Here is a 12,820-nt window from a genome sequence, read left to right as displayed (position 1 = left end):
ACTACAGCACAAGTAATGTAGCTATAACTAACTGAGGAGAAAGTGGGATCTCACTTTGAGAAATGTGCTGGAACGTCTCTGGTGGTTTCTTTGCCACTAGAGTGGGCAAATGGATCATTGAGTGTCACATCAACAAACATGTGACCACAAGAGTAAGCTTGACTTTGATCAGTTTATATGTGGGCTAAACAAATCACACAGTGCCTTTAGTGCTGCTTGCACAGACACAGTATTCAAGACAATTGAAAGGACTATACAACTATGGGTCGTTCTAGGCCCGTACCTCATACGTGTGGACACCATACAACATTTAGAGTTCAAGGAGAGCAGGCAACATGCATTCAGTTCACAATTACAATATTTATTTAAAAATAGGATTGTGGTTGGAATTCCTGAGAGAAAAAAAAACAATAAGTTTAAGGAAAAACCTTTTATTTAATACTAATAAATAGCTAAGACAATCAACAGCTAAAAATACAAGCTACAAACGACATTTGATAGTAGCCAGTAAGTAGGCAGGGTACTTACCATGGGGAGATTCTATCGCAGACCCCAATAGTTACTACCACGTGAACACACTGATCACTAACACTACAACTTACACTGCAAGGGGGAAACAAATCTACAAGCCACTCAGGTGACCACCACCATTACCACACTGCATGCAAGTAGGTGGATCCACACGTACTCCCCGCGGCTTGTCCCGCTGCCTATAAAGGAATAAAACCAATTAATTTCAATGGGCACAGTTTCACAGAGGTGAGAAAGACATGAATGAATCTAACGATAACAGTATAGCAGTTAGTTGCTGAACAATATACAAATCATGAACTATTCACACAAGAACTAAGATTAAGCCCTTCACCATGGGGCTACACAGCAGATGATCAGTCAGGATCAATCAGGACAGGGAAAACTCCATCTAACCTTACCTACAGAGGGCAGTGTTCTTCTTCTGCATGTCAGCCCTCACACAATGATGACTTCTTGGTGAACTCAAAAATTAACTGAAATAATAAATAATAATAAATAAATATGTTCTATGAGAAACCACATAAATCCTTTAGTTGAATTGTGTCTTACAGACACTCATCCCAGTGGTCTAATCATAATCATGGTTTAATACATGGCACATTCAATCTGACAAGCAGAAGCATTCTGAGATAAGAATCCTGCATTTTCTGACATCCACCACCAAACCAACATTTCATCTTAAATCCTCGCTATTGTGCAACAAAGAAGGGTTTATCCAGATTATTGATATTGTGTGTCAATGTAATAAATATGTTAAGTAATATTTGAAATGAACTGCACGCAGCCAAATGTGGTGCATTATACCACTCTGATATAGTTTTGATAAATCTATGCTTTAAAGGAATACTATAGTAAAGATTGTGATGTTTATGTTTAAAAGCCCTCCACCCTGACTCACTTCATACTTCTGGGTATGTGGCTAAAGTAATTTCCAATCACAATTGTTTGGTGCCGCTATTTACAGCAGTCTTTAAAGGAAGCATATTTGCCTCCAGCACGTGAAGGCCTCACACGAACAGTCAGAGGATGATCACATTCATTCTAATTTAATTTATTCACTGCTATTTATAATGACTGGTTTTCAGTATCAGTTGATGTTATTCCTGCAGACTGTATATAGTAGTTAGTCTCTTTTGCACATCACTGTATCACTTACTACCTGCACTGTTTTATCACTTTATCACTGTACCACTTCTACTCTTGCACTGTTTTATGGTTTTATGTTTTTATGTTCTTATGCTTCTTGATTATTGAAACATTCAACTAGTCTCCTCTGTTTTAACTTTTAACTTTGCCTCAATTTAGCTCTGTCTGAACAACTCAGTCACCATCCTTCATGTATGCTCTTATATGTTTGTACTTATTGCACATGTCTGTACTGCTGGAATAAAAGAATTTCCCCTCTGGGATGAATAAAGTGTGTCTATCAATCTATCTATCTATCTACCTATCTAGATATCACTAAATTCTACACACTGTACCATTAAGTCTAAGATATTATCACTTCTAAAGCTAATGCTCACTGTTTATTGTCCTGAAATGCTGATGATGCTGGATGCATGTTGTTTATAAAAATTGAATCTTGACTAATATAACTGTCTGCTGTTAATAAGCAATTATTTAGCATTACAATAGCTACATGGAATGATTTTAATCTTGGTTACTATTGTTAAAATCTTCCATGTCTGTGGTTTCGGACTGAACTTACTGATATGGACAAACACTCCAGGTATCATGTTTTATGTCGAGAAAGACAGAAATCTGACATAATTAATGGAAAAAACACAGGTTTGCCAAACTCATGTTATTCAAAGTAGAGCAGAAATTACTTCATAGGTTATAGTTTTAATTTATTCATAACACTCTGCAGGTCGACAGAATTTTGTTCCAGTGTATCAGTACCTTGTGTTACTCATTGTTGTCTCTGTTAATGATTGATCACATTTTTTGAGTCAGTTAATCAAAACATAAAATGATGCATAAAATTCCTCAGCAGACCATGAAGGGTGGGGACATTACAAGCCATGCACAAATATTTGCACTTGTCTATCTTGGCAGAGATGTGTATCAATCTTAAAGCTTGATAGCTGATTCCACTTTTAGAGACTTTTGGGGTAAAAACTAATCCTGAATTCTAGGAGTGCAGTGTGATATGGCATTAGCTCTTTAAGGTATGATGGTGCCATATTATTTAGGTCTTTGTAGGTGAGGAGGAGGATTTTAAATTCTATTCTAAATTTAACAGCAAACCAGTGTAGTGAAGCTAATACAGGAGAAATGTAATCTCTTTCTTGGTTCTTGCCATGCCCTGCAGCATTCTGGATAAGCTGCAGAGTCTTCAAAGACTTGTAGCTTGATAATAAGGAATAACAATAATCAAGTTGTCAAGACGTGGACTATTTTGTCTTCATGTTTTAGAGACAGGACGTGCCTGATTTTTGCAATGTTACAAAAGTTGAAAAAGGCTCTTCTTGATGTGTTGTGTTCAAATATTCTATTCAGTCTAGTTCAAATTCAAATTCAAAAGACTCTATTGTCATTGCACAGTCATACTTCTTACACTAGCACAATGAAATTGTAGCACAGTCCTCCTCCTCGATGCCAAACATACGATTAACAAGACACAATCCACTACACAAATTGAAATAAAAATAAGGGGATTCCAGGACCAAAGGCATTTAAATATATAAGTGTGTTGTCAGATGTTTCACAGTATAAAATAAACGATGCAAAGGCAACAGAAATGAACTTTTTGTACATGTACAAATGTATTTTTTCTTGTAAATTGTTCACTAGACTTTACTTTATTACTTTTCTATACAAACCATTACAGTGAAAGGTGTATATCATTTACATACTCAGCATCTATATTCTATTGCCTTTTTCTTATATGTATTATTCTTTTGTCTGCCTGACCATCTGGCTTCCCTGCTGTGTATGGATCAATACATTTGTATCTTGATGTGTCTCATCTTGAATGTCGCTGAGAGGTTCGTCTTATTCTGAAACTCTAATCCGGATGTAGAACCTGACACAGTCAGCCTCCTCCCAGAAAGGAGAACAGCCGGAGCGTTCTTCTCCAGTGATCTGCATCTGTAGTGGCCTCCTCCGCTGCCATATGTAATTTAACCTCATTCATTCGCCCTCGGACCTCATTTGGCTTCGTGTTCGCTGTAGACGGTGTGTTTCGCGGCGCGTCCCCCTCCGCTGCGTCTGTCTCCCGGACGTTTATCGGTGTCTGCCTCGGTGACTGTCGGTTGCAGGCGGGCCGGTGAAAACACAGGACGATGATCGAGCGACCAGAGACCGCTGTTCCCAGCATCGCCGTAAGTCCCCTTCGAACACACGCATGTCCACATGTCCGCCCTGCTGCTGGTTGAAATCTCCCTCGATTTCTCGTTTTAACCGGACCTGCGTGTTTTCAGCTGCGGGTACCGAGTTTTCAACGTACGAGGAGAATCACACACCGAGCTCCTTTGAAAATGGGCTGGTTTTAGAGCATTCGATGTGCCCACGGAGACGTGAACTCGAATACAGCCTCGCAAACACCGTCCGGTGAAGGTTTGTCCTCCACTGATGAGTTCGGCTTAATTTATCCGCTTCGTTTACGGGAGCACCGTAGATGTCACGGTTTTAAAGATGTACCACGCCTCCCATCGCTGCAGCCTTACTATGATGAAGTAATGTCGTGGGTGGCGATCTATCTATCTAACGTGATTGATAACAGTTAGTTGCTACGGTTATGTGTGGTGGACCGTGTGTTTGCTCGGTTTAGTTATAATATGGAGATATGACGCTGTAACGTCTACTTAACGCCCGGGTGGGTTGACGGTCCATCTGGGTTTACGTGGTCTGGTCTCTCCTCCAGCTGCTGGAGACTGGTTGACTCTGACACATTAACGTTGAGACGTGTTTTCACACCCACTTTCACACTGTTACTGGTGTAAGAATGCAAATTACCAAAATCCAGGTGATAGTTCCAGCCACCCACGGTCTGATGTCGTGCTGTGAGGACCAGAGCCCTGATGAGATTTACTCTCCAGCTTCAGATGTCCTCAAGAAATCTCTCGATTAAGACCAGCAGCTAAATCAAGTCCAAAAAAGGACTAATGTTATGAAACATGGCTTGGTGGGCTACATTTGATACAAGTTAACAGTGGCTGAGGCGTTCACTACTAGAGACAGTAAAAGCCTGCTCCCCGTCGACTGGATTATAAGCCTTCTCAACTGCTAGTCTGTGGAATGGAGCTCGGCGTGACACCTTATTTCCCTTACGCTCAGCAGTGAGGGATCGCTCACCACCACACAACACAGTACAACACAGCTGCATTGTGTTTGTGTCTGTTTGTGATTCCCTTCACATCACACAGAGGTGGACATTACACACACTGCGCTCCCGGAGGCGAAGTGAAGACACAGTGGGCCCAACATGCTCCCTGCTAAAAATAACAAAAGAAAAACGTGACACTACTCCTTACATAACTAACATTGAATTTGTAATAAATAGCAATGAGAAGGGCTCAGCATCAGCTGCTGAATATATGAGGGTGTGGGACTTGGCAGCACAGATGATGTCACTGAACCAGGCAGCTACTATCACCACTGGGTGGACTGGGGGAGGGGTCTCCATGAATGGTATGGAGTCACTGACCAGCCCTCCTTCTTCCCCCCCCCCTAACTTCCTCTTTTAAGTCTCCTGTCTGTTTTTTTTCTCCCCATATTGTTATGAGAAAAATCCATACAAATCTAAATCCATTTTGCTAGATGCTGATGCAACATGCAGACATTACAGTGACACAATGATTATTATTAGGGTGGAAACTACTGTTGGATTCATTTCAGCTAATAGCTGAGGGTCGGAAGTTCCTACCTGCAGCTAAATGACCAAACCCGTGAGTCATATTACCTGTGCTGCCTGCAATGCACTTAAACAGGAAATAGCCAGACCATCAGAGGAGGGAACTTATATAACACACACAGAATTTGTATGTGGGTGGACCAAACAGGGAAATGGAAAGTGCCCCAGGCTCGTTCACTGAAGTTCTGCATGCTGTCGAGCTCTTTGCACCAAAGAGTATTGATGAGGCCAATGGGTAGTTTCCTTTTTTTGCTGCAGTATGTGTCCATAACATCCACTGGTGTGTAACCTATGGTTTTGTGAATGTCAGAGTCAGCAGGATGAAATGGAAAATGGACAGTAGAATGTAGAGTTGTGTCAGTGACGGTCACTTACTGTTGGTGTGACAGAAGTCATTGATTTACAGCAACAGCATAGTAGCACAGTATTTGTAGTATTAGGAATGTAAGATGATTGAGGCTTGAAAACCTGTAAATTAGAAGATAGAATACTGTCAACTTTGGCAATCAGATTTTTTGTATGCGTGTATAGTTTAATAAAAGAACTTGCAGAAGTTCAAGTTTTTTATATTTGTGTTTCCAGGAAGCAGCTTGCAGGCCTATATTTGTAATTGTGAAGTACATCAGTAATATTCTTGTTAAATGGCAAATGGTTTGTATTTATACAGAGCTTTTCTAGTCTTGATGACCACTCAAAACAGTACAGTTTGCCATTCACTCATTCACACACACACACACACACACGCACACACATTCATACAGTGCATCTATTGGCAGCACTATAGACTATCTATTGTTTTCATGAGGGGCAATTCGGGGTTCAGCATCTTGCCCATGTACACTTCGGCATGCAGATGGGGAAGACTGGGAACTGCCGACCTTCTGCTTGGAGGACGAACACCTCTCAGCCACAGCCAGAGCTATGGTTCAGGTGATAGGGAGGATCGTCGACTAACCAGAAGGTTGGGGGCTCGCTTCCTGGCTCATCTGTCCACATGCTGAATTGTTCTTGGGATGGCTGATCTGTCATCCCAAGAAAGTGTGGATAATGGAAAAGTGTGGCATATAGAAACCAAGAGTATGCAGACACCTTAACATTAAATCCAAGCCAGATGTGACTGGATTCTGAACAAAAGTGTTCTTCTATGTTACAACACTTGTTTTTTATATTTATACTTGCACAAATCCACCACAGCAAATTCCTCGTATGTGTTGCTTGGCAATAAAACAGATTCTGATTCTGATGTGGCAGTAATATTGAATGTTTCCTGTGGAATTAAAGAGATCAGCCATGAAAAGAAAACCACAAGATTCAAAAAAGTGTGTAAGGAAAGGTGTCTACATACTTTAGTGTGCATACTCTTGATTATATCCATGAAAAGGGACAATATGGCAGATTGCTTCAGTTTTAGAGTCCAAAAATGTAATTGCTAAAGTAATAAGTGATTGTGGTGAATTTTATGATTGACGACTGAGATTGACTCACAATTTGTCAGGAAAGTGTCTCAGAGAGAAAACTCAACGTTTATTACTGCGTAGACTCTGTATCCAAATGGTGTCACAAGCTCAGCACCCTCATCAGAGATATTTTGACATTTTGTACAACGGGAGGATGTGGAGACGTGTCTTTACATGGAGTTAATGATTTGAACTGATCATGGGTCAGCCCCCTGAATCTGCTGAAAAAACTAAGTTTATGAATGTGGTTCCTCAGTGAGAATTTAATTGAAGTTGGGTTGTTGACTAGATACGTTTGACACTCACACTGTTATGGTGTTTTCCAAATGTCTCTAATGATTCCCTGCTGCTGTTCGTCCTGTTATTTGGTGACTTCACAGTCTTCTTTGTTCAAGAGGGTGGTTATTGTCAGTTTTAAGTGAATGCAGGCAATTGCAGATTTACCTGCCTTATGATTTTTCGTCATTGAATGAAAACAGAGCAGGGATGATGGCACAGTATGAATCAGTGAACAGATACTTTACTTGCCTTTATGGTAGACCATGCTCATTAAATATATGCACTAATAAAAGTGTTAGTACTGTTGTTGAAGTCTTGGTGTTCTTTAGAAAATAACCGCTCTCACTCATCATACATGCTAAAAGGTAAACACGCACTGATTTCTTGCCTCAGTTTTTTACTACTGTCTGTCACACATTGTGACAGAGTTTACCAACCAAGTTGGTTTGGTGATGGAATAAAGATGAGAAACTATTCCTAACTGGCTGCAGAGCAGACTCCTAAAAAAAAAAAATCAGTGTGGTGTCTAACCTGCACTGCAGCTCAATTTTTTAGTACTCCAATAACTATCATAACAAAAACTGTCTTGACTTTTAATTATTAAAAATTGATTTCAGCATCTTTTTTATTCCCATTTTAACTTTTATCAGTTTTATGTGGGGCATTGATTTATGGTGAATAGTTTTACCCTAATTGTTAATTGTTTATACTATAAACAATAGTAACAATAATACTATAAACAACAAACAATTAAGTGTAACATTAAAGCCAAAGGCAACATCCAGATCACAGGAGCTGCTGTCATGGATTTTAACTGACAGATTTGTGTCTGGCTGTTCAATACAAATATTCAACCATGTGTTCCTTGTTTTTCATATAGATTATGAAACAATTCTTTCTTGAAGGGATGTACAGGGTCACAAGTAAAAAAGTAAACAAGATCAAGTTATCCCTCTGAGCTAATGCATGCTAATGACACCAACAACGGATCACAAACATTTTTTACTGATACTCTCCTCGAAAAATCTGGGTAGACTGAGTGGTCTCAACCTTTAAACTAAGGGGATATGATTGTTTGGTTTGGATCATCACTTTTCTATTTTTATATAAATGCAAAAATTAGCTTGGTTTTCTTTGCACATCTTTCAGTCCTGCTTTGAATTGGTCTTAATTTCAGCTGTAGCTAGTTTAAACCATGCTCTCTCAGGGCTGCAGTTTTCCATCGTAGCCATGCATGACAGAGTCTGAGAGGCCAGCAATCAATTGTGTTTGCCTCATGTAGCATGCAGGATGGTGCACAGTGACTAGAGGGGGGGGGTATCTGACAGCAAACAGGGATATACAGAAAGGCATAGGGAGGAGATGGGGAAACATGAAGGGATGAAGAGAGACCTGGTGGTAAAGAGATAGCAGCTGTGAAGCCTGGCTGTGATCTGGACATGATGGATACGACTCAACACGTAGGGAGAATGGATTTGTTTGTTTGCGTCGCCTTGTCTTCGTCCACTTGATTTTCCTGAATTTATGCTTTGATGAATTCATTGGCTTAATTCACTGGTTAACATTACTTTTTTGTCTTAGTTGACTTGTTTGACTAACTTTGCCAGTGTTGACTCCACATCCTCTTTCCGATCACCTCAGAGAAAGCCTCTTATTTCTCTGTGAGTCACCCTCACCTCTCTCCCCCTGCCAACAGCCTTTTTCTCCTCTTGTATGTATCCCAGCTGTGCTTCGCTTCAAAGGGGCTTTGTCTCTGCAGGACACAGAAATGCTAATTGCAGGTTCACGAAAAAACAAGATTTTCATCACTTTGTGGCATATAATGACTGTTTGCTTCTGTGTGCAGCTAGTTTTTTATTACTGTGTATTTGTACACACATATAAAATACCATAGTCACACTTTTGCGTTTGTTTGCATGTGTTTATAAGGGCTCTTCTATTATGCCATTACAGGCCCATATTCTGTGATGTGACAGTGTGATGCTTTGTTATACCTGAATTAATACAAAGTGTGTTTGTCTGTGTGTGTTTTCCTTCAGCAGCGGAACCTTGAGGGCTATGTGGGCTTCGCCAATCTTCCCAACCAGGTGTATAGGAAGTCGGTCAAAAGAGGTTTTGAGTTTACATTGATGGTTGTTGGTAAGTTGGAATAATCGTGTTTGTGTGTGTGTGCGCGTGTGTGTGTGTGTGTGTGTGTGTGTGTGTGTGTGTCATCAGCTCAGGTAAAGCATGTGTGGAATCTTGTGCTCTCAGCTGCTCCGGATGATGAGCTGACAATTTAAAAAGCACTTTCTGCAGAGTTGTGTGGTCCAGCATGGCTGTTACAACATGTGCATTGTGTTGTTCTGTGACTAAGAATGAAGAATGTGTGCATGTGAACATATTTCTTGTAGGAGCTGGATTCCTATTTCCCAGGGGAGTTTCCCTTCTGTAGCCTCAGGATGCACAGTGACATCTGTGTGTTTTGGATTATTTGATTTGGAGAGTGAGTTGCAGGATGTTGGTTCAAGTGTGAATGAGCTCGGATGCAGAATGTGGTTAACGGCATTGCAGAGGGAGGGAAATGGACAGAGGGGTGGCGGAACCATGGGTTTGGCAGTCTATACGGACACACACATACCCTCACACAAATTATAGCAGTGTTGTAATGACATATTGAACCATGCTCTGTGTGAAAGGGCCCTCTAATGAGCAGATATGGATTGTGTGGAGAAAGTCCTGTGGAGTTGTTCAGCCATCAAACTCAACTTAATTATACCAACTCGCGTCCTGTGTTCGCAATATGGAGTGCAGGAAGTGTACACTGTGCAGTTGCTTGTTATAAAACATGAAATAATAATAAAAATAAGAACATTTTATTGTGACTTCATATCACGAAGAATCATAGAGATGCAAGGAGACAACAGCTGCTGTTACAACTTAACATCTGCAAGGACATTTTACATGGTAGTAATGAGTAACAATATGTTTCCTCATCTGGATATGAGATGACCTGGATCAGTAGAAGAGATTTTGCTAATTTCCATTCAGCTAAAAATGCTTTCAAAAATAGTCAACACACAGTCAATGACTTCAATAACAAGTCAATAAGAAACCATGAGAAATAATAAGTCAATAGCAAACAAAGTCAATAACTGTGTGGCCTTATATGTTCTTACATGTTTTTCTGTGTTGCATCAACACATTATACAACATGATCAGTGACGTGTTACTATAGGTGTGTTTTTGTACTTTGGACAGAGCCAGGCTATCTCTTTCCCCCTGCTTCCAGTATTTATGCTAAGCTAGGCAAACCATCTCTTGACTTCATTTCAGTCTTATATTACTCTACTTTCCAATATGCTGCACCAATTCCTTTCAAACCCTGAATTAGAAGTGCTTGAAAAGTCATCTTTGTTTCTGCCCCGTCAGAAATGTTGTGGATTGGGCATGTTGTCTACTTTCATTAAACTCAGTTCCAGTTACCAGTTAAATGTTTTTAAGAGGTTATAAATCTAACTGTGTGTGTCATGTGGTGACCATGATCAGTCCAGTGAAAGGAGACAGACATTAACACAAAGAGGCGTCCAGCTTTTATTATCTCAGCCTGGGGTTTTTGCTTCCTGTTTAGTAAACAGCCACTGTCGACGAGTAGCAGGAGGGAGACAAAGACAGCAGAGTGATGGCTTGGGAAAAAACCAGAGAGAACCACAATCAACCAGATCCTCTTTCAAGTGTTCACACACATGGGCCCCTGTATCCGTCCCCCTAGGTCTCTTGGCTCCCAGATCACATACCCCAACTGATCCAAATTTCACACATAACAAATGTGGAGAGGATAGCAGTGTGATCGGCGCACTTGCAGATGAGGATCCGAGCAAAAGTTCTTCTTTTAACAAAAAACAAATATTGGTGTTATTACTGAATTAAAAAGCCAATAACTAAGTTAAAATATGTAAATTAATATTACAAATAATGCTAATTTTTTTATAGTTTTTAAAATATATTTAAGTAAGTATTTATAACAAGAGTTAAATATGGCTGTAGCTGTTTAGGCCCAGCACATTGACCTATGTTAGACCTATGTCTTCAGGGGACACTCAGGCTCACACATTTTGTCTCATTCGTAATAATTCAAACAATGGGTTCAATATAAAGTACAACTTTTTATCAAACACAGGAATGGTAAGGAAGGGGGGAAGAAATGTAGGTCATTAAAAAGGAAATAACTTGCAGTGCTTGCTTTGACTTTCATCACGACAAGGCTTTGTTTAACCTGTGTTTTTGAACAAATTGGCGGTCTAATCAAATTTGGAAAGCTCGTCATATGTAAAATTGGATTGTGCAAACTTAGAAATGTGTTCCATATCCTGTCCAATGCGATGAGACTGGATGAAATCCGAACACTAAAATGTGTTTAACACATTTCAGATTAACAGATTCTGTCCAGCTGTGCTTGTGTATGTCGCTGCAGCAGGCTGTGTGGGGGTAACTGTGTTGGTAGGCTCTTGTGAGATAAAACAGGGTACAATGCACGATGTCTACATTTCTGTCTGACCGCAGACACAGGCTGTGTTTATAGGGCTGGCCACTTAGACTTAAATGTCTTTTTTTCTTTGCTGACTTAAATAATAAAGATCAAATGACTACAATTTGACTCAAACAAATATACATTTTCATTAGAAAACTACTGTATGATAAAAACTAAATAAAACAAAAAAGATCCTTGGAGGGAATTAAGAGATCTGTGATTGGGTAATGCTGCACAAGCTATCTCAGCTTTTATCTCAGTAAAAGCTGAGATAGCTTGTCTTTCATTTTGTGCTTTGTACTGTGTGCCCATGCTCAACCCAGCTGTGCCAACATAGATGATGCATCCACACCACTGGCTGTGTTTTGCCTTGATGTGGTTTACAGTGGTCTCATTGTTGGTTTTGCATATTAAACCTATTGTCATGTGGAAGTCACAGTGATGCTTGTGTAGTCTCACTGTGCTTGTCTTGCACATGTGCAGCTCTGGACTCTCCAGCAAGAAGCTATGCATGTTCTGCATGTTTCTACCAGAAACTACTCTTCTGGTATTTTGTCTTTGTCCCCTGTCTTTTCTTCCATCCATCCATCCAACTCTCAGTCCACCTCTCTCTGAGGGGGAAAAAGCTGCTTCCTGGCCCTTTGTCCAGCTGGCAGATTGAATTGAAACTCCTGGAAAGATTAGCAAGATCCAGCGCCAGTGCAGCAGAGGGTTGAATAGAGCCGAGAGCAGGATCAGATCTCTAGAGCTGAGAGGAGAGGAGAGGGGAAATGATGCCTGCTTCATGCTGCTTCTGAACGCGAGCACTTCACATCACCGCTCAGGAGGAGAGCACATCAGACATCTCCTTTGAGTTTGAGCGTGCAAGCAGAGCTGGGTTTCACAGGGGCCATTACCACAGCTAAACTGATAAGTCTGTCCCAAGTTTCACTGACTTGTAATAACTTATTTGACTTATTTTTCATTACGTTTCAGATCACAGTTTCTCAAATTTAAGCTGATCTCTTCTCTGGCTTCAGTTTTGAATTTGTTAAACTGTATTGTGGAGAAACGTTTCTCACTGTAAGATCTGGAAACAAGTATAAACTCACACTACAACTAAAATGAATTGTTTATATTGACAATCACAGCAAATTCACAATTCCATACACCGCAGCTCAAAGTGCTTAGCATAGCTTATTT

At 40.2% G+C, this 12,820-nt stretch overlaps 1 protein-coding gene across 6 annotated transcripts in view; it reads left to right on the top strand.

The window, feature by feature from the left end:
* The first annotated feature begins 3,523 nt into the window (after nt 1-3,523).
* The window catches only part of septin15 (septin 15), a 45,427-nt gene continuing 36,130 nt past the window's right edge, over nt 3,524-12,820 (top strand). Inside the window, exons 1-2 of one of the 6 annotated variants that reach the window (XM_020079013.2) lie at nt 3,524-3,860; nt 9,168-9,267. In XM_020079013.2, the coding sequence (XP_019934572.1) occupies nt 3,822-3,860; nt 9,168-9,267 (139 nt within the window). In that variant the 5' untranslated portion in view covers nt 3,524-3,821. Of the gene's footprint in view, nt 3,861-8,449; nt 8,589-9,167; nt 9,268-12,820 lie in introns of those variants that run through there. The other 5 variants (XM_069527927.1, XM_069527926.1, XM_020079014.2 and 2 more) reach the window with 5 other exon arrangements.

This window comes from Paralichthys olivaceus, chromosome 7 (genome assembly GCF_024713975.1).
Source record: "Paralichthys olivaceus isolate ysfri-2021 chromosome 7, ASM2471397v2, whole genome shotgun sequence".
NCBI classification, from domain to species: Eukaryota; Metazoa; Chordata; class Actinopteri; order Pleuronectiformes; family Paralichthyidae; genus Paralichthys; species Paralichthys olivaceus.
Note: the sequence above shows the minus strand (reverse complement) of the source record. Positions and strands in the feature narration are given on the sequence as shown.